General features: G+C 34.9%; 1 protein-coding gene, 1 non-coding gene and 2 pseudogenes across 2 annotated transcripts in view; 1 reads left to right on the top strand and 3 right to left on the bottom strand.

Annotated features, from left to right (window-relative positions):
• Positions 1–82: 82 nt before the first annotated feature.
• LOC131773926 (E3 ubiquitin-protein ligase TRAIP-like) lies at positions 83–9,186 on the bottom strand (annotated as a pseudogene).
• Positions 9,187–9,284: 98 nt separating this feature from the next.
• LOC131773878 (transmembrane protein 26-like) lies at positions 9,285–14,006 on the top strand (annotated as a pseudogene).
• Positions 14,007–14,092: 86 nt separating this feature from the next.
• Positions 14,093–27,922, bottom strand: part of LOC131773876 (probable 28S rRNA (cytosine(4447)-C(5))-methyltransferase) — a 29,235-nt gene continuing 15,405 nt past the window's right edge. Inside the window, exons 8-22 of the mRNA XM_059089843.2 lie at positions 27,385–27,549; positions 26,473–26,528; positions 26,055–26,140; positions 24,542–24,635; positions 23,638–23,743; positions 23,080–23,169; positions 22,010–22,097; positions 21,198–21,338; positions 20,936–21,025; positions 20,423–20,472; positions 19,909–19,998; positions 19,053–19,175; positions 17,891–17,988; positions 16,451–16,575; positions 14,093–15,675 (exon numbers count right to left, since the gene is read on the bottom strand). Of these exons, the coding sequence (XP_058945826.2) occupies positions 15,638–15,675; positions 16,451–16,575; positions 17,891–17,988; positions 19,053–19,175; positions 19,909–19,998; positions 20,423–20,472; positions 20,936–21,025; positions 21,198–21,338; positions 22,010–22,097; positions 23,080–23,169; positions 23,638–23,743; positions 24,542–24,635; positions 26,055–26,140; positions 26,473–26,528; positions 27,385–27,549 (1,440 nt within the window). The 3' untranslated portion in view covers positions 14,093–15,637. The remainder of the gene's footprint in view (positions 15,676–16,450; positions 16,576–17,890; positions 17,989–19,052; positions 19,176–19,908; positions 19,999–20,422; positions 20,473–20,935; positions 21,026–21,197; positions 21,339–22,009; positions 22,098–23,079; positions 23,170–23,637; positions 23,744–24,541; positions 24,636–26,054; positions 26,141–26,472; positions 26,529–27,384; positions 27,550–27,922) is intronic.
• Positions 25,294–25,366, bottom strand: Trnah-aug (transfer RNA histidin (anticodon AUG)). The gene has a single exon. It is a non-coding gene; the product is annotated as a tRNA-His (tRNA).

The raw sequence follows: 27,922 nt of genomic DNA, 5'->3' as shown, positions 1-27,922 counted from the left end.
AAAAAATATAAAAAAAATGAACTTCAAAAGCATCATGTGGTTGATCAAAGCGATTATAAACGTCTTTATAGTCTTCACCAGGTGCTTTTTCTACCTTTATTAATTTACTTCATCAATTTTCCTTTGTTGTACTTTATTTTGTCAAGTATCTAAGTAACAGTTCGCGGCCAAATTATCAAATTATGACCTGTATGGCCCTCACCTGCTCGTTCCTTTACACCCGTACTAGAGTCTGACGCGATAGAAAGCGAGAAATGGTTTTATGAAAAACTGCTCTTTGCCCGAGTTAGGTAGGGATGAACATGAAAACATTTGGCTCTATGCCAAGCCAAATAATTTCTCGTGCGGCTGCCCACACTGATGGACTGAGTAGCAGGACAGTGCGCCAGCGGGCACGTAGGAGTTGGTCCTTCCATTATCTTTGTCAGTAAATGACAATGATGCAAGGTCGCCAGTTTTGGATGTTTGATCACTCTTGATAATTTGCTAACAACACCGGTTCGAGTGAAAGACTCTAGCTGGACTGAAACAAGTCAAAGGTCTGATCTATCCGACAAAGGTAGATGTAAAGCCTCATAAGCATTGCAAATGAAGATTTTCAAGAACTCTATAAGCACTGCTGAAGTAAGTGACTAACAGAACAATATGAAATGTCCTGGGAAAAAAATCAACTACAGTTTATTAATGAAAAGTCCTTGGTATCCTCATTGCACATCAGACTAGCAAGTTTGTCTGATTTCCAATGTAGGGTAATATCAATGCCGTGATAATTATGACTGCTGTGATCTAACTTATTAAGTAAACAAACTAAAGGAAAAATGTTCGTGGTACATTTTTGAGTGTTCTCCTAAAGTCATCCTTAGTATAACAAAATCTGCATAAATTAAGTAAAGCAAACAATTTTGTATAGTATCTGTAATAAATAATTGTTGCTAAGTAGTTCTCTTTAATTTAAGAATTTGAATTCAAGTCCATGACAGGAAGAGGAGGGTCAGCCACTCTCATAAGCTTGCAGGTTTGATAAACTTTGAAATGCCATGGGGTCTTGCCACTTTACGTGATACTGTTTTGATTGGTCTTGATGGAGCAAGGAACTGTGTATGTCACCCAGTCCATTATAAACCGCGTCTGAACACAGACCCCCCAGCTGGTTCTGAAGCTTTTTTAGGCTGTTGTTGAGTAGGCTTCAATACTGTGCGACTGGGAGGAGAGGTTAGGCTTGTTGTCTTCACCAGGGACAATCCCATTCTGTACAGAATATTAACCAAATCCACATGTCATTGGCATGAGACCAACCCCACATGCATCCCCACACTGGATCTGAGTGTGCACAAAAGTCCCCCTCTGGTTTCAATTTAAAGTTCTTTAGCATAGCAGTCTGGTGGTTTTTAAGGCCTGAGGAGTCTCTTATTTCTGGAGAGGACCAGGTTCCCCTGCAAAATTTTAAAGTTCTATGCTCCCATAGTCGGGTTTTGAGGTCTAACCAAATTCATGTTGCTTGGTTGTTCCTCAAAGTCTTCTGATTTAAACAAATTTGAAGAGAATAACTGCTACATGTATATTAGGAGTACAATGATGTTTGTGTAAAGGTACCAATGGGTAGCAAATGCATTACAAGCAAAAAACTATACCCGCTATAATGATCTGAAATCTAGATTCCTTACTCTTCTGCAATGTTCCTCAGTTCACTGTTGCCATAAGAAACTTTTGACTTTGGAGATGGTGTTTCTGCTATAACAATATTTTCCAAAATCGTCTTCAGGACAGCTTAGCCTTGGCCTTTAATATCTATTGGTGCTGGACTACATTGAACATAACACTGATATTACATGTCAAAATTAAACTAAACAAATCAACTTTTATCACAAACCTAACAAACTAAACCTGGTTTCAGTTGGACCCCTTCCTACTTACTAAAAAAAAAAACTCCAGCACTGTTCTATTTCTTATCATCAAAAATTAAAAATATTAACACAGACAAATTCAGAGCTTACAAGAATTACTTCATTAAAAAATTACTGTCATTGTGAGAATTAGCCAAAACATCACAAATTTTGTAGTTGGAATACCTTTCTATGTTTGGCTAATTCTTACATTGACAGTTATTTCTTTCTTTGAACTGTGCAGGTTGGCTCCATGTTGGCTTTCAAAGCAAGCAGTACTAAGCAGGCAAGATGGGCCTGCTTAGGTAGCCAATCAGATTTCCTTTTTCTTGCCCACTGTGCTGCTAACTATATAATGGTGGTTTCAATAAATATCTAGGTGCAGGGGGGGCATTGGCTTGTCAGCTTTGCTGTTTTGCTATGATGTGAATAACTTATCTGTTAAATGAAGTTCTCTATAATAAATAAACATTTTTTTATACAAGGTATCCAGTAAATCATTAAAAACTGTTTTGTAAGAGTCTTGACATCTTGTGGACATCCCTCTCCCTAATAAGGCGACCAATGGCACTACTCCGTGGACTAGGGGATGCAAATGCTCTCTCCAGTGCTGTCACCTTCTTCTTGTAACTCGAACATATTAAATTTTTACGGACCAATTAAAGATTTAAGTGTGGAAAAAACAAAACATATCCATCCCAAGAAAGGTCATTAATTCTAAGTTCCCGGCCAGGGGGTGGCTGGTAAGCACAGTTCTCATGAACCAAGGCAGGAAAATCTCTACCTTTTACTATTCACTCTTAACAACTAATTTAAAATCTAATGTGAATGATATAATTTAGAATGCAGTTACTTTTCAAGAAAATGCTGGAATATCAATGCAGAATATCTACTTTAAACAGACCAACATCATTTTTTCAAAAACCAATATGACTATGAAACAAATTACTCACAAACAGTAACGGAATTGCAACATTCATTAATTTCTTGTATCTTTAAGTTCTGCTGACTAAGTCTATAAAACTTACGGCATTTTCTTTTTCAAGTCTTTGGATATCTTCCTCTGCCATCTTAAGATGATCTTTAATTTTGTCAACTCAATTTCCTTGTAAGCTGCCTTTGATATTATATAAAAAAAAAATCATATCTGTAATTACTCACTGTATCTTCTGTTAATAGGGATAGATTAAGGGGAGTAACAAAGTAATGATTTACAATACTAATTTAATCAACAATAACAAGATTTCTAAGGAAGAATAATGAGCATGCATTATGAACCACCTCGTAATTGCGGCTTTAAAGTTTCCCATGTAAAGAACATTGTGTGAAAGAAATACAGCAATCAAACTGTTTGGTATCTTACAGATCCAATAGACAGTTCCACTTAGAAGCCTCTGTACCACTTGACTTTTGCATGAAACGTTTCAAACTCTTCAGTATTATTCAGCAGTGAAATAAAAATATATCAATACTTGCAAAAAATGAATTCAAGATATCAAGAGCTGAGACAAACAGGAATCTGTAAATGAAAAAACAACTAAATCTCATTTTGAGGGGGAACATTTTTCCAGTCCTATATGCAGGAAAATGTTCATTAAAGTTCAAGTTTCTTTATCATTGCTGGCTACAATTTCTATTGCCTCAATTTCAAAAATCGTTTAATATATTACCTCATTTTTTATCATAACATTTCTTTTCTAACTTTATCTGTTGTATCTATGGCTTGCTTGCATTTCAACTTTTTTTCCTCTAGTTTCCTGTTACAATGCACAAATCCCCAAAAAAGAAACAAAGGTATGTAAAGTGAGAGCATGGCTCCCTCAAATATGACTACATAACTACTCTAATGATTGCATTCTTGCCTTGTGATAGAGGTATATCCTGGAACCATGCATAAATGTTTATGATAGACAGAACTGTAAGACTGATAGCCATGTTATTTAATGTCATCTCTCACATTATGAGCTCAGATTTCTACTGGAGGACAGTTGAAGGGAAAATTAAATTATCACATATAGAAATCAGGATTGAATGAATTCACTATTAGTCCAAAACTCTGAAACAAGAAAAGCTTGACTGTATTCCTACTGACAGAACAAAGATACAAGTTGGTCACACCACACATGCAGATACACCATGTAATTTACAACTGCACTGCACTGCAACAATATTTATGACCAATATATAGCAAGCAGCCTACTAGCATGGAAAAAGAAGTATTCACACTGTAACCTGGTAACCTAGATGGCATACTTCCCTTGGATATTAGATAAGCTTAGAGTATTCCAAGTGAAAACTTTATCCCCTTCCATCTAACTCACTTCTAAAGGCCAAGATAACCACCCCAGATAAATAAATAATAATTATTACCTTGTGAGTGTGATAAGTTGAAGGATGACTTCTGGGAATGATTTAGCATCTAACTGCTGCAACATGTCTTCGGCTTCACTTGTATGTTCATCTATTAATATCCTCATACTATAAAAAGCAACACATGTCATAGCATTGAATGTTGGAAAATGCAAGCCTCCAGCCTGAGGTTTAGATTATTGGGTGAGTTATTTATTGCATGTTGCATAATAAAGCACTCAAGGAACATTTAGAGAAAGAATTTAAAGAAAGAAGTTTTTTAATTAACCAATAAATAAAACAATAGAAAAAATACATTGATGACAATTACAGTTAATAATACTGATTTTCTTATAATGTTATTAATATTATAATAATCATCATTACTATCATCATTATTTATAGCCATCCTCATTATTATTCATCATTGTTATGACAATAATCACTTTTATTACCTAACCATGATTATTACTATCATTTGCATACCTATAACCATGAACTTATTATTGTGGTAGCTGTTACTGTTCTTGTTGTTGATTGTTACTGGATGAATTTTCAAGTTGGAAAAACTGTCCCCTCAATGACTAAACAAATTCTTCTGCTTGCCTTAAGAGCCAGAAGACATGTTCAGACAGTTTGGTGAATGTTTACCTATGTTTTTGAAATGGGTATGGGACATGCTACAGTAAGAAAGTTGTCAAATAACTGATAATTTTGGAAATCCTGCAATTCTTCAATATTGTAGCAAGGACTTCTCTAAAATCAGGAGAAGAAAGAATAACCCTGTTCTGGGAATCCACTTTGATTGAGTGCATTTAGTTCTGAGCAATTTTCTCAATAAGAATCTTGCAAAAGGTAAAAAATTTAGCAAATGTCTACTTTGAAATTTCTGTGACCATTCAAAGCCAAGAAAAGGTGTTACAAATACAAATAAAAGATGTGATCAACAAGCGATTCTGTATGCTCTACTTACCGTTTTAATTTTAAAAACTCAGCTTTTAGTTCAGTGGCTTCACTCTGTGCAGTAGCAAGTTCCCTTTCTTTTTCCTTCATATAACTTAGTTGCTTCTGTTTCATGATCATGAAAAATTGACAAGAGGATTTTTAGATGTTTAATGAAAATGAACAACTATTGAAATATGAGAACTATGTTTTCTACTCTTAAGCCTTAACTGTGTATCTTGTGTTGTTTCTTCACAATAACAATACATCCAAAGCCCCTTACAGAAAATTGTCTAACAGGAGTAGTTGAGAGTAAAAGAGATGTTGAGAGTTAAGGGTTAACCTTGATACCTTGAGTCCAGTAGAAGTCGATTTTTCCATTTGAAGTTTCTTCTCATACCATTTCCTCAGTTCTTCCAAAGCAGAATCTTTGACAAAAAAAAAAAAAGGAAAAAAAAATCATGTACAGAACCCATGAATGCAAGGAACAAATTTCACTAAAATATTAGAACTCAAAGGGTACTGTTTTAAAATCATCTGTACAACCAACCTCAAGCCAAGGAAGAAAGCATTAGCCATTTTTTATTTGCCTTACTTTGAATTCCTTCTATTTATATATGAAAATCTCAAAAAGAGAGTACTTGTGAGGCTGATTTTCCTTTTGTTGATTGATAAACTTTACCAACCAGAAAAGAATTAACAACAGCATCCAAAATACTAAATTTGAATTTGCAGTTTCACATAATAGGACTGAGAAAAAATTGTAAATCAATTGAAAAGTAAATCAAGAAAGCCATTACACTGGAAGAGGTTTCTGAAATGCTTCCAACTTCAACACTGTGTTCACCAGGCCACCTGAAGCACTTTTTGCATGAGTGGCATAAGAAAGGAAACAGCAATGTTTTACCATCAATTTATGCCTCAGATGTGAAATATTTTGGACATCTGAACAAAAAGATAAAGTAGTCAACTTACATATTTGCCACAGCTTCACAGACTTTTCATACAATATATTACTAACCCTTTTGCTTTTCCAAAGCAGATATTTCCTGAGCAAGTTCTCTCTGTAAAATAACCATACACAAAATGAATATCTCATAGGCTGATGTTTACTGTAGAAATTAACCTTGTTATCACTTCCTTTGTCTCAACACTAAGTAAACATAGAGGTTGTGGGTTCAACTCCTGTGTCAGCCTAAATTTTTTCAGGCCATATTTTCGCCACTACTTTTAATTAGTAGTGTTCATTACTACAAAGATCCCTCTTATCTTCATTATCATTATTTGCATGTACTCAAAATAAAAAAATTACAAAAGGTAATATGGAAAAGTTTCCAAAAAGATCTCTATCGTGATGGTTTACCTTGTGTTCATGTTTTAAACTCCTGAGATCAACTTCTATAAACAATAAAAAAAACAGTCCATCCTTAAATTAACATCCAGTAATCCCAGCTGAGAATATCAGAGAACATGTCTGACTCTCAAACACAAGAACCCTCTAAGTTTAGTTTAATTTAGGCCTGTTTAGATCAAGTCAACAAATCTTGCATTGGCTTTCATGGGAAATGCTCCTTCCATCATATGAACCTATCATTCAGAAACTAAAATGGCAAAAGAGATAAGTCTTTCTCTGAGTTCTTTCTTGAAATATTTAAAAAATGCATTAAAAATCTAACTCATATTGGGAATGTGGCTTCCACTTACAGTGTGAGTACTGAAGGGCATGAAAACTAGAGTTTTTACTTAAGTTTAAGCTTAATGGCAAGCTTCCAAGCAGCTTTTTAATTGATTGTTTTGTTAATTAGTAACAAAAGATGTAACTTTTTTCCCAACTCAAAGGAAACTGAAACAGCAATTGTATACATTTATTTAGTTTTACTACTAAAATTTAAGGACAAACTTAAGAGAAATGTCAAGCATTACATCTTCCTTTAAAAAAGCATATAATTAAACAAAAGCCATATAACAAAAACCAATTATTTTGTGCATGAACTACAAATAGACCTTTAAAATTTTCCTCTTGTTTTATTCTTTATTCATAAGCCTTTGAAACTGAGATTCATGTGTATAAACACTGCTACATTTTGGGCAGGTCCTATAAGTTCAGCCATGTTACCATCTCATATAACCCTCGATCATCTTTAAAAACAACCACATATCGACCTTATTGAATCCCCAAATTTTTACATTTGTAACATCCTCCCTTCTGGCAAAGGCAATAGACACTGCCAAAATTTAAGAAGAGAACCCCTTAGATATTACAACTAAAAGGTTTTAGGTGGGTGGTGGTTGGCATCTCCATTGGGCATTACCAGCAACTCATTGCTGATATACACAAGATGGAAAGACAGCTTTCCTTTACCTTACTTTAATTTGAGTGATTCATATTCAGAAAATAATTTGAAACAAGTGTATTTCTTTTAAATTTTTATGTGACATAAGCTTCCCTTCTTTTAAATTTTCTGTACTTCTCAAATTACTCTAAAGAATATCAACAAAATTCCATTAACTTCTCTTTGTGTATGCAAGATGATACCAAACAAAAAAAATGGTTCCAACAATAGATTCAGATTTGACTTGCCTTTCTGGTTCAACAAAGACTTAAGATCTTCTATAGTATTCTGCAAAATAATTTTCAACATTAACATTAATAGTGTCATGGCTAAATTAAAAATTAATCACCTTTGGAACCATTACTGGTGGTAAATGTAACACTAACATAGCATCAACAGAATACATGTACTCCTGCATCATAACACACGATGTACCCCAAGTTGTTGAGCACTAAATATTTCTATTGATCTCAGCAAAGTCAAGAGTTAAGATATACCTCTGTTATGCAGAACTTTGGATTCAGGAATTGATAAACTAAATATTTCTACTAGTCATGGCAAAGTCAAGAGTTAAGACACACCACTGTTATGCAGTACTTTGGCTTCAGGAGTAGATGGACCCTTCCCAACCCAGAAGCCATTTTAGTGTGACTGTCTGCTACAACAAAGTGCTAATTCAGTCACAATCATGCTATTTTCAATAAACATTCTTTAATCCTACTGTGATGCATTGAGTGGTCTTCCGTTTACTTGAAGGTAAAATACAAATCTACAAAAATCTCTACAGATCACAATGTTTACTGCTTCAGGTCTAAGATGCTAACATTTTACTGCTGGTAAGGGAAACATGATCCCTTAAAATCAGAAGAAAATATAATAAAAACATTTATGTCCTTTTGTGATCTTATCCTACACAACTTAAATATCCAGTTCCATACGCTTAAAGAGAGCCTTAGATGTTTGTGCTATGACAATCACCTTTGTAAGTCAGGAAATACACTGTTGCAACCATTGTTATCTCGGCCGTAGTGGCATCTAGACTTAGCCAAGGTGTATTTTTGCCTTTTAAATTGTACCTTTAGAATGTCCACGTCATTTGTAACTTGTGAACTGTCCAAGTCAGCTCCGTCAAAGAACAGCACAACTGCTTTCGAGGCAGTGGTACGACATGTTGGGCATGAACGACTTTGATTTAGCCACTGATTATGCTATGAATTTTAAGAAAATACATTTATTACTACTCCTTCGCTACTGTCGATCTAGGCAAAAAAAAAGCAGATCGGATTCGTTCTCTACAATCTTTTTCCATAAGAATTTTCTTGAATATGCAAAGCTTACCATATTAGATGATAAACATGGCCACCTGTATAGGAGATCCATTGAGTATATCAAGGAAAAAAGCAAAAGCAGATTACTGTTAGATTTAAGACAGACATTTTACAACATGACATTGTGTATATCAGATCAGTAAATAATTTACAAAGATCATCCTGACTGTTGAAAATGAGACGTACATGGGCAACATGCTGCGCCATCATGAATGGATTCCCTGCAAATATTACAACGCACTCGTAGCATGTCAGACACCCCGTCCGAATTGATCTCAAACTTTGCATTGCCATATACCACAAAACAAATATCCCGCCAGAGTCATCTAGTCGCCCAGGGTATTCTCTTAAATTTTCTCCACTCTCTCCCGGATGACATTTAAGGCATGGATAGTTTGCGGGTCACAGCGGACCAATAAATCACAGGCTCAAGAACCTAGGAAGTCATGCAGTCATGCTTGACTAAATCGACGTAACTAGGAAAATAACAAAGAATAGCCGTCGCTGGGAAACCTACATCATTAGATTGCAAGGAGAAAGGATTTCCAAAATGGCAAAAGAGCTGCTTGTGAAATTATGGGACTTTCGACCGATTTTCTACGCTGTGATAACCCGTGTTTGTTCTTTATACATGGATTTCTGTCTGTGTGGCTTCTAGCACACTGTTTTAATAAGATTGAGTTCTGGGCAACCATTTGGGCATTGTTCTGTTGTTCTTCGAAATGGTTTACACGTTACTTGCTCGCAAAGGACAAGAATACAAGTAGTAAGTATTGAAAGTAACGCCTCCTGGTGGATTTTATTTATCTCACAAGGCTGTGTTTCAAAAATTCAAACTAAATGGAAACATATATTAATAGTATCTGACAACTTAACATACATGTATGTACTTTAACACTGCTTTTAAGCTTTCCACGATCATGAAGACGTAAGTCAGCTTAACTGGATTGGACTCGTGATACGCTGATACTCGTTCGCAACGTCGTAGCACAGAGCCGAGGTTTTCTCTCTTTTTTTTAATTCTTCGTAAATCTTACCTTTGACAGCCAATGACCTCTTACCTACTTACTTGTTTGCAATTAGACCACATAACTGATGCAACTCAAAAACAGGCTTATGGTGTTGTAAGAATCGTTCTTGATGTCATTTTCCTGCATCAGTTAATGATTATCAAAGGGTTAAATGAAAAAATATGATAGCGTAAGAAAAAAAATAATAAAGAAGAAATATAAACCCAAACACTTGTAAAGAAGTGAACAGCACATTCATTATGTTATGTATATCGTAGATCACACTCATTTCATTTTCCATTGGGAGTGAAAAATGTAGTGCTAGTAAAGGGCAAAGAGAAATTTCCCAGAGACCTACTATGACAGAAATAAGAATGAGCTCTCTTTCCATTTCATGAAGTATACATACAAAATTTAGCCATGTTGGTTACATACATGTAAAAAACATGACTGTGCTTTATCAAACAAACCAATAACAACAAACTAAGCAATACATAAACTTTTGATTTTGTGGCTGACAAAGACTAGCAGTAATAGCAGCAGAAACATTGTGATCAATACAAGATTGGTTAGCCTGACTCTTACATAATGAGACGAATGATTGACCGATCATTTATTGCTAAAAAACCAAGATGAACATCAACATTTTCTGTAAAATGTTAAGACCATGTCCACGTTCTGAACCTTAGAAATGACTGTTTTAACAATCGATCAGTCTTAAGCTGATTTGAGCAGTAATGCACTGGTACAGAGTTAAACATACTGCATGCAAATTGCAAATTATGATCTAATGCAATTTTTCAAGAACATATTTTCTTTCTTCCAGTTTTTGGCCAAGCTGTTTCTTCTACATGTCTACAATGATTCCGGTTATATGGATTTTAGAAATAGATCTTCTAAAACAGCGTGTAGATCCAACACAGCCACCAAGGGTAAATGGAACTGTACAATCTCAAGAGAATATTCCTGGGGTAAGTTTTTTTTCCACGCAGTCCAGTTGTTCCTTCAAGAAACATTGGCTGAATAATGTGCTTGAATATTCTGTTGAATGTTGAGCAAGGAAAAGAAAATGAAATTATTGTTTCCAAAAAAGCATGCTCTGCAAGGGCTTTTCCAGGAATGTTTGAATAGAGGGCAGGAGGGAAGTTGGAGGTGTTTCTTAAATTTGAGTTAGAAAACACTTCTAAAACGTTAAGTGATATTTCAGTATATGTAAATTTTAAATACTTCAAGTTGAGTTGTAATGGGCAATCCTGTTGTTGTGAGAATTTTGGTTTCAGATGAGTGTTGACTATCAACAATAAAAATACCAACAGGTCTGATGGGAGAAACGGGGAGAGGGGGGGGGGAAGAAGGGGTCTAAAAAAGTGAAATTTTACTCATTCTGCAACAACTGCATAATGTAATTGCAATTCAAATTGGATGTGCATTTGTTTTCTTTCAGCCATACATTTTACTACTAAGTGAGAATCATGAAGAAAACAGTTTTAGAGCTGTATTCTCTCGCAGGCATTCCTTCCCAGATCCTTACAATGAATGGCTTTTGCTGTGCTTGTACTCAAACACAAATTTAGCTTTTTTGTCTCTGTTCTCTTTGCCTGCTGGTCATGCTAGCTTGCTTTTCTCGCTGAAAACCTCCATTCTCTGCCTTCATAGCTGCTTTAATTGAGAGAAAATACAGTTAATATCATTAAATGTACCCATTCTCTGAATGTTGTGTGAAGAAAATTTGTGAAAAATAACATGTCCCTTTCTTTCAAGTGTTTATTTTATAAATATGGTAATTTTTTAATTTGCAGTGTCTTGGAAATGTGGGTACATCAACACTAGCCAAACAGATATGTGAATTGGGTCTGATCATTGGAATAATCATTGGAAGATGGCTTCTACCAAGAGGTGAGATTACCCGTGACCAGCTGTCAGCTCTTTTATTGGGTTATGTTGGCACTGCAGCAGACATTCTTGAATTATTTGAAGTCCTTCAAGAAGATGTTGTTCAAGCAGAGGAGTCAGTGACATTTGCAGTGCTAGGTGTGTATACATGGAGCTTGTTACAGTTTTGTCTTGTCACCACAGCCACAACTGGAAAGAACAACCAGATAAGGATCACAAACAACAAGGTGGGTTGACTGTGCACTCAACATCAGGGAGGGTTTGAAGTGAAAATGTAATAACATAGTTAATTCAGTCCTGAAATAATTTCCATCAGTTATCTCAGGAATACAATGTGTTTGTTCTTACCTCTTGGCTGCCAGTAAATAAACTTTCCATATAATATTTAATTTGACACACTTTCAAGCATGCATAACATTTAGGGGATCATAGCCCAGGACTTGGTAGCTAAAACTCTTTGGTCATTGACATGTAGTTGGAAAATAAATTTCTAGAACTGAGGTACAAAAAGGTTATTGTTTATTCAAAGGCAGATTGTTTTGCTGTGGAAAACTAGATTGACCTGATTGCTCAGTCAAAGTTTCCTTAAAAGTTAAGATTTCAAGTGTACCGGTATACCTTATTTTGCAAATCTCTTTCTTTGAAAATAACAGTCTGGGACAAACTTTGCTTGGACTTTGGTAAAAACATGTAATTTTGACCTTCCAGCATGACCAACAAAACATGTCACGGCACTCCTCTTTTTAAGGTTAGATATTACAAGAGTGCAGCATCCTGTTACTGAAAATTTATTCATTCAACATCACATCATCACAGTGAAGGGAGAAGCAAAATTAGGAACAGAAAAGAAATAACTCACAATCAGATTAGGGTTCATAGAGTATTTGTCTTTAGTTGCTTGTCATTTCAAACATAATTTATTCCATCAATTGCTAAAAGGAACAACATTCGGAATACAAGCTAAGAATATGGTTTATTGTTATTATAGTTTGTATTCTATCAGTTTTGATTAAAATCCTTTGAACTTTGGAATTTGAATTAAACTTTGCAGGTAGTATGTGTATCTAAATGAAGGGAGTAAGTTTTTAAAAGATACTTTGATTCTGCATTGGTAGGGGGTGTGGCAAGAAAATGTTCTTTTTATCCACTGAGTTGATAATGTAATTTTGCCATTGTAAAGTGTTTCTAAAGCTGCTGTTTTGAGCGTTTGCACTTCTTCATGCCCTTTAAGAGCTAATGCTCAAAACATCAGTTCTTAAAGGTGGCAAATTTACTTTATCAGCTCAGTTGGTAAAACCAAATGATCTAGTATGTTTATGTGTGTACTATTATTTGGAACACTTATCACAACCATGTCAAAAAAATTGTTTCCAGGTTTCACCTGATGATGTCATAAACAGGAAAATAAGTCTCCATAGGTATGAAAAACAAGAAGATCTCAAGGAGAGATACATTCAGAGATTACAGATGAAACGTCGCCAAACAGAAATGAATGTCTTGCGTGGAAAGGGATACAAAGGTGAAAAGAAGGAAAAGAAAATTTACCCAATTACAACTGCTAGGGGAGAGGTAAAAGAGATCTCTCGGCGAGAAATGCTGCTTCATGGTGACATATTTGGCATCCTGACTGGCATCTTCATGCAAGATGGACCATTTTTGATCCTGCGACTACTATTGATAATCAATTACCAAGTATACAGTGAGATGCATATTTTCTTTACATGTAAGAATGCCATTGCTTTGAGTCTGCTGGTGTATAGATTGTGTATTCTGACTTGTACTGGTGAAGATGAGGAAGACCTTGAACATGAGGAACAAGAATCCAGGTTACAAAATGTCCAACAAGCAGTTTTAAGTGAGAACTTTAAGAAGGCAGGTGCCATACAACTGGCAGGTTGATGGCAGTAATTCTTTTTACTGCTGTTTAATGTGGCTTTGGTACATGTACATGCTTCACTGAATCATAGCCATCCACAATATTTTAAAAGCATGGTTATGACTTAACAGAAATGTGTGTTTGTGACTCTGTTTTTGCCAACACTGCCTTAATTTTTCTTTCTTTTTACAAAAAAGAGTTGCTGAGAAGTATGTATAAACACCTACAAGCACTTTATTTGTAGGATAAAAGTAGACAATCCTGAGTAGAAAGGACTTGCCTGTTTGGGTGATCAATTAGAACACAAGATTTGCTTAATCCTACCCAAAGAGACACAAGGGAAAAAAAATAATCATCGAAGTTATTAGTGCTCAGGGATAAACTCAGATATGCCATTTTAAATTAAATGTTGATTGCTGTTGATTCAACATCACATTGATGTGTAAACAAAAGAGCCACAATGAACCTGTTGGAGTCATTAAAAGTTACTCATTTGCTGTTTGTTGGCTTGTTTTAACTTGACAAAGCACCAAACTGTATTTAGCCTATTTAATGAACAGACAATTACTGTACCTTGGCATGAATGTTACCTTTGTATGAGGTAGCAAATGAATAATCTGTACAGTACATTTCAAACTAATATAAACGTGAACGCAAATTAAATACTCACTGTATCATAAAAGACTGTGAACACTACTCCAACTACAAGAACTATGTTGAATTTAATAAGTTTTTAACCATTTCACTTGTTGGCTTTTGTTTTGATGATCATTTCGTTAATGATTAAAAATAATTTAGATCAGCTTTTTTCAAACGGTATTGTTGACTGTGAAACTCCCTTGTAAATAGTTATTTATTTCAACTTATGATCTATTGAAAGTCAAATTAAAGTTCTTCTGTATCCTTTACTTGATTTGCCTGCAAGCTTCTCTGTTAGTGTTTACAATTTTTTTTGTAACTATTGTGCGCTAGGACTAGTAAAATTTTATCTGGTTATTTTTAGAAGGTTTGTAAGTCATGCTTTGTTTGATTTGACTGGAGAGGAAAATATGTTTATTTCAGTTTGTAGTATTGAGCTTCTGAAAGACAAGACAAAAACACTATTATACATGCTTAATATCTCATATTTTCTGATACTTAAGACAACTGATAAAAACAAGGTATTTTGTAGTGAAATGGAGATAGTTGTGTGTGGAATTTTTTCCATGATTAGAACATGCCTTTGAGAGGTATTCAGATAACGTTTTATTTAATGAATCTTAAAATCTAACTAAAGGTGGACTTATAACCTTGTATATGGTGTCAGGGATTTGCAAGCAATATCATAATAAATACCTGCTTTCATCAACAAGTTACACTTGAATAATAAGCACAGGTTTCAATTAGTTCTTGTCTGCAATTGACATCAACCACATGCTTTAAAGGCTTCACATATCCTTTATATGCTCTAAGTTACCTAAAGAATGAACTAGAAGTTTCTAGCCAAATTGCCTAAACCTATTAATGGAGGAAGTGATGCTTATTGTAGAGACGATTAATGTATTTTGTAGAGCAGCATGTGACATTCAGTGTAGGTTGTATGCTACTAACTTGTATTGTACTAAGTATATTTTTTTATAATAACTATAAATAAAATTTGAAAAAGATAATAGATTGTTGGCCTATATGTTACTGTTAAGTTTGCAAGTCATTGTAAGAATGCTGTATCAAACAAGGGTCTGAAAAAACTGCAACTTGACCACAAGCAGGTATTTGTCCTGGCTGTGAACACTGCACAAGGTGCTATGAGGATGAGGAAGCAAGTCTATTGAAGACTGTTTTTTCCCTCTTTGGTGCCTCCCTATTTAAGTTGAAAGCCACATGTAATCAGTGTTTTTTATTGGTTGTGACATTTGTGTATCGAGTGTTCTGGGCAGCATTCTTGATTCTGAAACTTCTAGTTATCCTCTGAGTTTCCTGTGGCAGTTTGTATAGTTCCCAGATCAATTTCTTGATTTTCTTGGGGAGGCGATTCCTTTTTTGGTTAATCTTTCTTGTTCCCTACTTTGCTGGAAATTTCTCCTGACAAAGACATAGATTACAATTATTATTGACTTCTGGGGAAGTTCCCATCAACAGTAACATGGACAGGTTGTGACATGGAGTAGCCAATTCATAAGTTGGGTTGGAAATTGACTTTGGTATTACAGTAAATGATTTTAATCTGGGGAAACATGTGATAGTGTAGTTTGATTGTATAGGTAAGTGTAGTCCTGAGAAGCACTGTTGTCAGTAGTCGTGACTGACATTTCCACAACCTGGGTGGAAGTCATCATTAGAGTCAAGTGAATAGTTGTTGTCAATTGAATGTGTTTAGTCCAGTTCATATATTAAAAAAAAAAAAAAGAAAGAAAGAATTGGTCAATTAAGCCGTGATGTCATTGGCTAATAGACTCATGGCATAAGTTGATTGTGATTGGTGTGTTAAAAGATTAGACTAGTTGAAAAGATGGTTGATAATCAAAGAAACTGCAAAGCCATAAAAAAACTAATCCCCCCTTGATGACAGCTACTTCCTAACAATGATTAAATTTAGGATAAAGCAAATCTTGTGTCCTGGGGTCACTACAACAAAACTACAGGTAATCAAACCAATTACATGGAACCAGCAATGAATTCCATCTAAATGTGTTTGATTGTTGCTTGCTGGTGGGCACTACTGAATTTGACAGAAGTCTTTATTCAAATCTGAAAATTTGATTGCTTAATTTTATTTAAGGGACCTTATTAAGGTGTACTTAATTACTACAATTCTCGTGATAACATTTCACAGAGGCAATTGAAAGTCACTTTTTACCTTGAGGAGAAATTTTGTTGGAATATTTTTTCAACTTGGCAACATAAAATCCATCCATGTTGTGAGTGTGAGGGAAAAATCTCTTGCTCAATTTTAAGGAAGGATGGAAATGTTTTCCCCTGAACCTAGGAGAGAAATTGTAATAACCAAGCATCAGTCAAACTACTTCTACTTGTTATACTTGGGTTGGTATAATGTCACTGAGTGAAAATTTGTGGTTAAGGTAAAGATGAAACAAAAGTTGTGTGGCCAGGGACACCAGCTGCAAGCTAACAAGAACTGCTAAAATAATAATCTGGAACTCAAGAGGATGTGACTGTGGTCTACTGACTTGCTGTTTCTTTTTCTGTTTTTTTCTTTCTTTTTCTTTTTCTGTTTTTTTTTCGTAACAGTTACTAAAAACCCTGGTCAGTGAAGGGGTTCTATGATTTAGAAATTGTTTTCTGAGTGTAATACAATTTTGGGTAAAAGTGAAGGACAGTTTTGAAAAATATTGTTGGCCAGCTATCAGCTGACTGTAGGCTGTCTGTCGGCCAACAGTTGGCCAGTAATCAGTCGACAGTTGGCCAGTAATTGGCCGACAGTTGGCCAGTAATCGGCTGACAGTTGGCCAACAGTCCGCCAACAGCTTTTGTTATGTTTCAGACAAAAGTTTTTGCCAACAGTTGGCTGACAGTTGGTGACCTGTTGGCAACCTGTCGGTAACTTGTTGGTAACCTTTTGGTGGGTCATAAACTGAAATGATCATAAACATTTACCTATCTATTGCTTCTTTTTAACCTACATGAATAGGGGAAAAGTCATTTTAAAAAGATACCTTGCACTGTACTCTCAATAGCTACTACAGCTTTTGCTCACTTTTTTACATTAGCTAGTGAAACTTGCCCAAATTGGTTCGATTTCATTTATCCGCCAGTAAAAGTGAAGGACAGTTCCCAAAAGATACTGTCGGTCAGCTGTTGGCCAACTGTCTGCCATCTGTCGGCTGTCTGTTGGCCGACTATTGATTGACAGTTGGCTGACAAAATAGGGGGTCCTTATTTGTGCAAATTTAATTACTTTGGAAAACAATGTTACTGCCAAATTCCATTAATTTTTGTCAAATGAAATGGAGTGAAGCCATATATGATCTACTCTACTTTGAACTCACTTGAACCATGCAAAGTCCATTGCCACAGTTTTGTCACTTCATTTCAAAGTTACCAGTTCTGTGATTAGCTGTGTGATAAGTGCTGAGTCTACACCCTAAATTTATCCCAGGGTTTCTTTCTGGTCTACCCACTTTGTGGGAGACAAATGACAAGCCCAAACCATGATCTCTCTGTTTAAATCTTAGTCTTAGTTCTAGAAAACAAGATTGTCACATCAAACAGCTCCATACCTGCTGGTACAGTATTAATTTCAATAACTTAAGACAAAAGAATTTCAAGTTGATTTTACTTTGAAAATCCTTCTTGGCCAAAGTCCAACCCAGTGGATACCAGTTTTACGTGTCTTTTGCTGAGAGCATAATCAATCACAGCCTCATTTTCTTCTATCTGTTGAAAATGATCATTATTGTTGAAATATCATAACATATATAATATTGGTACAACTGTAATTGGTTAAAGACCTATGGAGCAACATTTTTAGCCTATTTGAGACTATGAAACATACTGATCCCCCCAGCTATTGCAAACTAATATACCCTTTACTAACCTAGTGATTTCAACATTCATTTTGTAACTAAGTCAATCAAAGGTTCTCAGTAAATGCCTGGATATAGAATTTGAACGATGAAGGAGAGTGAATATTGAGCATTATGGAATTTTCAAACATTAGCCCTTTCACCTTGACAGGTGACCACCTTCAAGTTGGTGGTGAACAATCATCCATATTTATTAACTTTTAGTTGACAGTCAATTATTTTATGATCTCAGAACAGAACTCTCATTAGACATTATTAACTGTCTAATTGAAACAAAGGCACAACTAACAACTGCCCAGAATACTTCTGTTAAAAATGGCTGAGTTATTATGAAGGGCAAAGACAATACACTGATCCATAAAGCCGAAACAAAAAAATACAACCTCTACTAACCTAGAGATTTCAACTGATAACTTAGTCAATCAAAGGTTCATAATAATTTTCTTGATGTAGAATTTGAATAGTGTAGGAGTAATGAATATTATAGACGGCTTCTAGTTGACAGTCAACTATAATATGTAGATTTAGCCAAGCCTAAAAGCAGAGCTTGCATTTTTTTTTTCCCTGCATGTCTCAAGGGCACAATGCCTTGCCCCGGCCAGTGCACTGACCACTGGACTACTGGATAAAGCCATGGCGTTGGTGTGGTACATTTGATCACACATGTTAAAAGTAGCACCTTGAATGGTTGTACGGTCATAGGGTTGTACATCCAAATTTTTTTGGCTTGATGGGTTACTACTATTTTGTATAATTATGGAGCTATGCTCTGCAAGCTCTACTATTAAGGTCTTAGCAAAAAGCTCTCTTTAGACATTTCTAAGTGTCTAACTGATACAAAAGCACAACTCATGACTGCCAAATAAACTTCTGTTTGAAATGGCTGAGTTATTAAGCAGTGCAATGAACACTTACCAAAACAGAACAGGTGGAGTAAACAATATATCCACCACTTGATGACTTAGCATCTGTAGCATCAATAGCAGACAGAATGAGTTCTTTCTGAATATGAGAACACCGATGAATATCTTTCTCAGTCTAAATAACAAAACACAGAAAAAACTTATGAAAAAAAACAGGCTAAGGGTTTAATATATATATTTTTTAAGGTGATAACATCAAGGAGCCACAATTTCAATGAACTCTGAACTGAACTTGAACTTTAATTCAAGAAAGTATTAATGAACTTTTTGAAACAAATGAAGAATTCTTTTAAGCGTTTTTATCTTATCCCATTCTTCATCTCTTAGTTGACAACTAGTTTAATCTACAGGAACTTGATAAAAGCAGTGTTTTGAGACCCAATGGGTTAACCAATCTCGTTAAAATATTTGTTAACAGTATACACCACAAAGGTGTATAGCACTTTTTGCACATGCTGATTCACTAGCTCTCAAGTGATTTGCAAAAAAGTGTGCTATTCAGTACTTAGATTCTGATCCATTTTTTTGGTACATTGACAGAATAATAAGAATCAATAAATTATTTACCTTGAGTATAAGAGAAAGTAATGCATGTCTACTTCCAATTTCTTAAACAATTGTTCATTATTGATATTGTTATCACTGTTGTTATTATTATCATTATTCCTTACAATATATGTGAAAAAAATGGCACATACACAGAACCAAAGTTATCTCATTTTATGCAACATGATCAAATGGAAAGAAATAGTTATGTACAAAAATCTGTTTAAGTACCAATAATCAGTTTATGTGAACTTAACACATAAAATACAATCAATAATAATTATTAATAGAGAAAGACAAACCTTATTGATTTTAACAGACTGATCCTTTGATATGACTCCTGTTCCACTGCATGGGGCATCAAGAAGAACACGGTCAAAACCTGCCATTACCTGAAAGTGAAGAATGTTTAATCAGGAATGCCAAAATTATGGGAGTACAGCTACAGCAGAGGAAGAGACACACCTCACTCAGTTGTAGAAATAAATGATATGTCCAACTAACCCCACAATGAGCTTAAAAAGAAAAAGACAACACCAGCACATATAAGCAGGTATCTAAATACTGGTTATTCAATTTTATAGGTTCTGAATCAACTCAGTAGTTTAAACAATAATCAAAACTACAAGTCTGACCATGACTGTAGTTGAGGCCAAAACCTTTACTTTATCACCTTTATTTTATCACCAATCAAGGATTTGACCCCATTCTCAAAAGGATTTGACATGTGGAGTCAGTTACAACCTTAAAAAGTGAAGCAAAGGACTTAGCAAAATATTGAGGCTTGAGAGTTTTACATAATCATATACTTCATACCTTTGGAAATGCTCGACCATCATAATGACAAACCAAGGTGTTACTTATTCCTAGAAAAGGAAACAAATTAATGGTCAACATTGAAAAGTCTCACAAAGAAATGAATTAAAATAACTGTACAGTAAGTTCAAACTATGAAGTAGTAACAAGATAAGGCATCATTCTAAGGGAGGATCACAAAGGTGCTAGTTAAAAATTCCTCTCCAAAAATACTTGTAACCAGATTCCTGTTCCTTTCTGTGTGGATGAAATGAAATCTTAAGTATCAACTTCTCACTAACCAAGTACAAGGGCCGTATTAAGAAATATTGGCCCAAGATCATGGCAGGGTGCAGGGCCTTTCACAAAAAGTTGGGTGGAGCACTTGAACACAAATTTTGACCTGGAGGGAAAATGCCCCAGGGGATGGGGGGATGTTGAAGCTTTGGATTGATCAGCACATTGGTCCTACATGTGTTGTATGATTAATACAAAGCACTGTGTCCAAATTAAAGTTAATTGTTACAAACTCACCTAATCTATGAATATTAGCAACTAAAGCTTTTGTTCTTTCCTTTTTAGCATCATTTGCAACCACCAGTCCAGTGTTCTTTAGGAGTGATGCTGAAAGAACCAAAAATGGAAAATGGAAAAAAGAAAGAGAGAAATAAAGAGAAAAATTCATGAAATCATGAAGGACATTTTTCTTTCAGCATTGAATTGACATTTCAGTATGTAAATCAATAATTAAATGCTGTAATAAGCTTAAGTTTTATCTCTGCAACATAGCTTTTACCTATGTATGTAGTTTTGCCACCAGGAGCTGCACACATGTCTAATACCCGTTCTTTCTCCTGAGGAGCCAAGGCCATAACTGGGAGCATTGATGATGCCCCTTGCAACATGTAGTGTCCTGCTAGATATTCTGGGGTGGCTCCTACGTAAAAGATGTTTTAATAAACAAAAAGGTTATATACTGATATGTATTTAGTAAAAAATAATAAAAAAAAAAAAAAATTGTATGCTGTGATTTTGACCATTGAAAAAATAAAAAATTTGAAATTGGAGATTTAAATACAACACAGTTCAAACAATACTTCTTTCTCTATTGATTGCTGGAAAATTACAGAAAACAAATGGTAATAGTAAAGTGATGTTGAAGATTGATTATTTTAATGAATTTTTCCTTGACCAGCATATTGGATTTGTGAGACTGAGTTGTGAAATATTTTGCCACTTTCAAGTGTTGACCAATTTGGGATTAACAAACAATCAAGGAAATACAAAATTGTCTAAAGTTTAAATTTATGTGTTCAGATTGACATTCTGCAATAACATGTGAAAGAAAGTTGCAAAATGATACGCATCTGACTTTCTGAATAAGTTATTCAAATATGCACCATTTTCCTGCTTATGTTAAAGCAGGTTTGAAAGATCTGATTAATAATTACAGTCCCTGTGATACTAGAAGTTTTGCGAATAGCTCACTTAGAGCTTTCTCTCAAGAAAAATTGAAGAATAAAATTTCTTAAATTGATAATTAAAATTTGGATTAATTTTGATCATCAAAATTATATCAAAATTATGTGTCTCTATTATATTCCTTACCAATTGGTACAGAAGAGTCATAGACAACAAGTCCAACCTTAGACCATTTGCCAATTGGGTCTAAATTTACCCCACGGTTTATAAGGGCCTAGAGGGTTAAACAAATGAAAAGTGATAAGTATTTTATATCAATTCTAGTACTACCTCTGATATGTTTTTCAGAAAGAGCACTGTACAAATAATTGTAATGGTTAAAAATGCTAATTCAACTGAGTGGAGTACACTTTGGTCTAAAATTAAATGCTTGATTTCAAAACTGAATTGCTAGTGACCTAATTTGAAATCACAAGACTCAGTATGATGCAGACCAAAATTGCAAACTACAAAGTTCCATTACCACTTCATTACTGAACATCCATTTGAAAAAGCACAATTTAATTGATACAGTACTGATCTGGTTTTTAAACCCTTTACTCCCTAATGTCAATATCCATATTCTCCATACTGATATCCATAGGTTTCCTAAGGTAGTGACAAGGGTAATTTTTTCAACAATCAAGAGCTTCTTTAGTCGATGATCATTTTCTTTGTTCAGGGGTAATATTTTAAGGGAAAATAAAATGCTTTGCACTCTTAGGGGTTGAAAGGTTTTAAAAAAGGCAGATACAGAAAGCAAGTTCATCGATTTTTTCATAAAACAAGAAAAATGTTGGTGACAAAAGAAGCAAAATTTTGCCACTCAATGACTTCAGATTTTTTAATTCTTATCTCTTCAATTTGATTTAGTAACATTTAGTTAACAAATCTTGAAAGTTGTATTGATTGTTTTGTTTCAGCATTGCTTTCTCATTGGCTTGAAAAAAGAAGATCCAATTTAGAGAAAAAATTGTGATTCAAGAAAAAAATTGCACTGCTGAGAACCAATCAAATTGCAAGGATCACCAGTAATTTCAAAATGGATGTAATAAAGTTGCATGACCACTTGACATATTATATCAGTAATATATTTGGTTCCTTTTCTATAAACAATACTAACTCTGATCCTCCAGTGACACTCAAATAAAGAATATAGTTGTCTTTCAGTCAACTGCAAAAATCTACCACTAAACCTGTTGACTAAATTAACCAACCTGTGCAAGATCTCTTCTTCTCGACTTCAATGTATTTGTTCTAATAGTGATGGGCCTCTGAACTTCATTTGCCTCAAGGAATTCTACCAACTAAGAAGGCATCAACAAATATTAAAACCAAGAGCTTTTAGCATGAGGTTAGTCCTAAACTTTTTGAAATATTTTAAACATGTGATTTCAACATTTCAAATGTTTGCCTGACTGTATAAGGGTCATGCTCAATAACAGGCTGGTGGGTGGGTTGTTCCTCTGTCATAGCTTATCAAAATATAATGAGTAGGTATCTGATCTCTGTCATCAATATGTTCAGGGTTTGCTCCTAGCTACCACCACACAGACTATACTTTACACCAGCTAACTTGTCACAAATTAACAAAACTGTCAAACACCACAAAGTAGAGCGATGAAGGTGAGAACACAATAATATTGAATTAGAGGCCACAGTACTGTTATTGCTAATCTCCCTGTACATGTTTATTTTACTGCAGGTTGTAAATCATTAATGTATTTAATATGCCACCTGGTTAGATTCAATCAAGGAAGTTATAGCTCTGTTACCTCATTTATGGGGAAAAGGTCCATAAATTTCTCCATCAGAAATTTTCCATAACTATAGTATTTACAAAGGTCACTAAGAAGTAGTTCCACATATTCCTGTCGTGACCTGTAGGTGAGCAATGTAAACATTTCTATAACTGAAGGATAATTACTTGAAAACTGAGAGTAAAAAAAAGTTAAAAATCTGCAACAGCTTTTCTGGTTAAAAAACAGTTCCTTACCTATATTCAGAATGATATGTTTAAAAATTGGTCTAATAGTATATCAAGTTGTATCGACTTGGATCATACAAAAACATTTCATTGAAAAAAAATAAAAACTAACATGAATGTCAACTTGCCATTTTTCTAAGACAACTCAAAGGACAATTAAACAAAGTTAACCTCAACAAGCTTTAAGTAGACTACTTCTGGGTATGGGGATCATCATCACAAGTGTATGCTAACATGAAACATCAATCAGACCTCCCTTACAGCTGGCACCTTTGAGTTCTCAAAAAGTTTAATAAAGTCACCAGTAGTATAGAGTGCTATTAGAAGTTTTCCCACATTCCCCTTCCCAACCCCCACATGTTGTTTTCCCTTCCTTGGATTTAATTGGAGCTGATATAAGTTGAGTGTTCAACCAAGAAATTTGTCAACCACAAGGGCAATGTCCTATCTAGGGGCTAGCTGTCTAAAGTGAAAGACCCTGGTTACCCGGGGCACCCATCTTCCATTTAAGCAAGAAAACCATTCTACTGCCATTTTTCCAAGGGTCAGTTAACTTGGTCACGCTGCATTTAAAGCTATTTTCTAGTTGCACCAGTATTTGGAAACAAAGGCCGAGAAATGTTAAACATGATGTCCTGATGAACAGCCTTCTTTAACTTATTCCAAGAATTGATGAAATCTCTGTCTATTACCTGCCAGGTTCACGTGTTGTATTAAAGTTGTTGAGTGCTTGTATGTTATCCCTGATTCTTTGATTGATCAAAGCTAAATCTGTATGTTCATTTGCTGCGAGGAAAAAGATAAAATTGAATGTATAATACATCTATCAATACAACTTACTCAGGAGTGACATTGTCTATTGTGGAAAAACCAACCAAGTAAGAGATTTGAACACAAAATGTAAACTAAAACATAATAATAGATTTTATAGTCTAGTTTCTTCAATCTGAGCTTATCACTCTACTCAAAAATAATAGTATTTACTATACGAGTCCATTTCCACTTTGAACTTCCATACACTTTATTTCCCATCACATTTGCAAGATCAACCTTTGCTCCAATTTAGAATCAAAACACACTTTTATTGAAAGTGATGCAAGTATCCTATTAGAGAAAGCACCATTAGAATAAGAGAAAGATGTTTTTCATCTTGTTATGAGTGTGGGACAAAGAAAAAATTCTGAGTCCCCATAAGGAATAGAACCTCAGACTTTCAGATTCTGCACTCTCATGCTCTACCACTGAGCCACAGAGACTCCATGGTGAGCGAGGTCTATTATGAAGTTCCTATGACACGCGTCCTGCATATTGCTAGGATCAGCAATGTTGATGGCATATTGTTTGAAGATAGAAATTAGAGAGATGGTGAGTTTTGGGCTCGGTAAAGAAATAGAGAAAGATTTTTTTTGTCTTGTCACAAGTGTGGGACAAAGAAAAAATTCTGAGTCCCCATGAGGAATTGAACCTCAGACCTTCAGATTTCATGCTCTGATGCTCTACCACTGAGCCACAGAGACTCCATGGTGAGCCAAGTCTAATATTAAGTTCATATGACACACGTCCTACATACTGCTAGGATCAGCAATGTTGATGGCATAATGTGCGTAATGGAAATTAGAGAGATGGTAAGTTTTTAACTTGGTAAAGAAATAGAGAAAGATGTTTTTTGTCTTGTCATGAGCGCAGGATGAATCTTTTCTTTGTCCCATCCAAAAGGAAAATAACGTTTACCAAGTAATGACAATGTGGTTTTGAATATCCAAAAGGAAAAGAAAAGTTTACCAAGTAATGACAATGTGGTTTTGAATAACCAAAAAGAAAAGAAAAGTTTACCAAGTAATGACAATGTGGTTTTGAATAACCAAAAAGAAAAGAAAAGAAAAGTTTACCAAGTAATGACAATGTGGTTTTGAAAAACCAAAAAGAAAAGAAAAGTTTACCAAGTAATGACAATGTGGTTTTGAAAAACCAAAAAGAAAAGAAAAGTTTACCAAGTAATGACAATGTGGTTTTGAATAACCAAAAGGAAAATAAAGTTTAACAAGTAATGACAATGTGGTTTTGAATAACTAAAAAGAAAAAAAAAGTGAGGCAGAAATTTCACTCCAATTTTTTCAGATTACCATTTTTTAAAATCAATCCAATATAACATTTTACATGTTGTAATCACTGAAGAGTAAATTGTTGTAATTGGCTTGTTTATACCTTCTTTCTCTATTTCCTGTCCACTTGGCAGCACAAACACTTCAGTTTCAGTGATGTTAGTCATAAGCTCTTCTTCAGCTAAGGCCCTTATGAAAAAGGATAATCATGTCACATCAAGTTACAGCCAATAAGAAAAAGTTGAATTCAAACAATTAAAATTAGTAAAAAAAAGGACTAACTGGAAAGAAGTATTTAGGAGTTCACACATATACAAGATATACTGTACATAAACTATAGCCTGTTTTGAGCGTTGGAGTTTTCATTATCAATGATGTTCACATGTGGGAAAAACAATTGGGTTTGTCTGATGAGTCCCTGCTGAATTTTCTTGTGAGAGACACTTTGCTCTCAGAAGTGGATGGTTAACATTGGCCCCTAGCTTTGTTAAAATGTCTGAGCTACAGGTAAATATACTTACTTGTCTTTGGCTTTTTTCTCATCGAGCTTTTTAGCTTTCCTCTCTATGGGTAACATCTAAAATAAATTGGCCACTATCAACTCATTTGTATTTATGAAAAACTGTGTTAAGAGAACATCTGCAAAACCTACAAATTAAGACTTTATGAATTATATGTATGAGTCATAGAGCATGGTTTTATTTTTAATATCATGAAAAATAAAAGCCTTGGCTTGGAGTGGAATTTCTAATACCTTGCTATCTGTTAGTAATGTCAGCTAGATATTTATTTTTCTTGGTTGGCAGGGGGATTGGAGTATTTCATTACTTGTGAACAAATAGATGGATTTATCTAATACATGTGGTAATTGTGAAGAAGAGCTCCCCAAAAAACCTGTCGGCCGACTGTCGGTCAACTGTCGGCCGACAGGTTACCGACAGTCTACCGACAGCTAACCAACAGGTTACTGACTTAGGGTTAATACAACAGGTTAAGTATCTTGTATATTTCACCACTCACAAAACGGCTCCTTAAGGAGCCACCAAATCTTGAAAGTCAATTGTCAACGTATTACACATGTTGGATGTTGTATCAAGCGAAAACCGAGAGAAAACTTTAAGGTTTGTGTTAACCTTTCACGGACAAGCTACCGACAGGTTACCGACACATTACCAACAGTCGGCCGACTGTCGGTCCACTGTCGGCCGACAGGTAGCCTATATTTTGGGCAAAACCTGTTGGCCGTCTGTCGGCCGACTGTCGGCCAACAGACAACCAACTGTTGGCCGACTGTCGGCCGACAGTTGACCGACAGTCGGCCGACAGGTTTTTTGGGGAGCTCTTCTTCACAATTACCATACATGTAAGCATGGTGAGTGATGATGTTTACAAAGCAATGTAAAAAGTTCTTATTAAGATCCTATTGTGTCAACCTCCTCATCATCTTCATCTTCATCTTCATCATCATCATCATCATCATCCTTGTCATCACCATCATCATCATCATCATCCTCTTCATTAACATTTTCATCATCATCAGTATTACTGTCATTTTGTTTACTAGTGCTGTAATCATCACTCATAAAATCATCATCTTGCTAAAAGAGAACATATGATAAACAATGATAATAAAACATATTTTTCAAATTATTGGAATTGTGCACTTATTCACTGGGGTGTGGCACAGTCTGATTGTAGACTTTCATGGTCTGAGCATGTTTCTCAAGTTTGAAAGTCTTTTGTGCAAAGGGTTGAAGCAAAACAAATGAAGTACCTGCCTGTAAAGACTTTGCAAGAGATTTATTTCAAGACAACAATTCCGAGTCTAATTTATTGTATTTTAATTTGGGGAAACTGCTCTACAGCCCTTTTTTCTTCTCTGGAATCGACACATTTGAGAGAAGTGAGAATTATTTTCAACCTTGATTGTCTTTTGAATTCTCACTGGCCCTCTGTCTCTTATTTTCATAA

The sequence above is a fragment of the Pocillopora verrucosa genome, chromosome 9, assembly GCF_036669915.1.
Source record: "Pocillopora verrucosa isolate sample1 chromosome 9, ASM3666991v2, whole genome shotgun sequence".
Taxonomy (NCBI): domain Eukaryota; kingdom Metazoa; phylum Cnidaria; class Anthozoa; order Scleractinia; family Pocilloporidae; genus Pocillopora; species Pocillopora verrucosa.
This window is presented reverse-complemented; position numbering and strand designations above follow the sequence as displayed.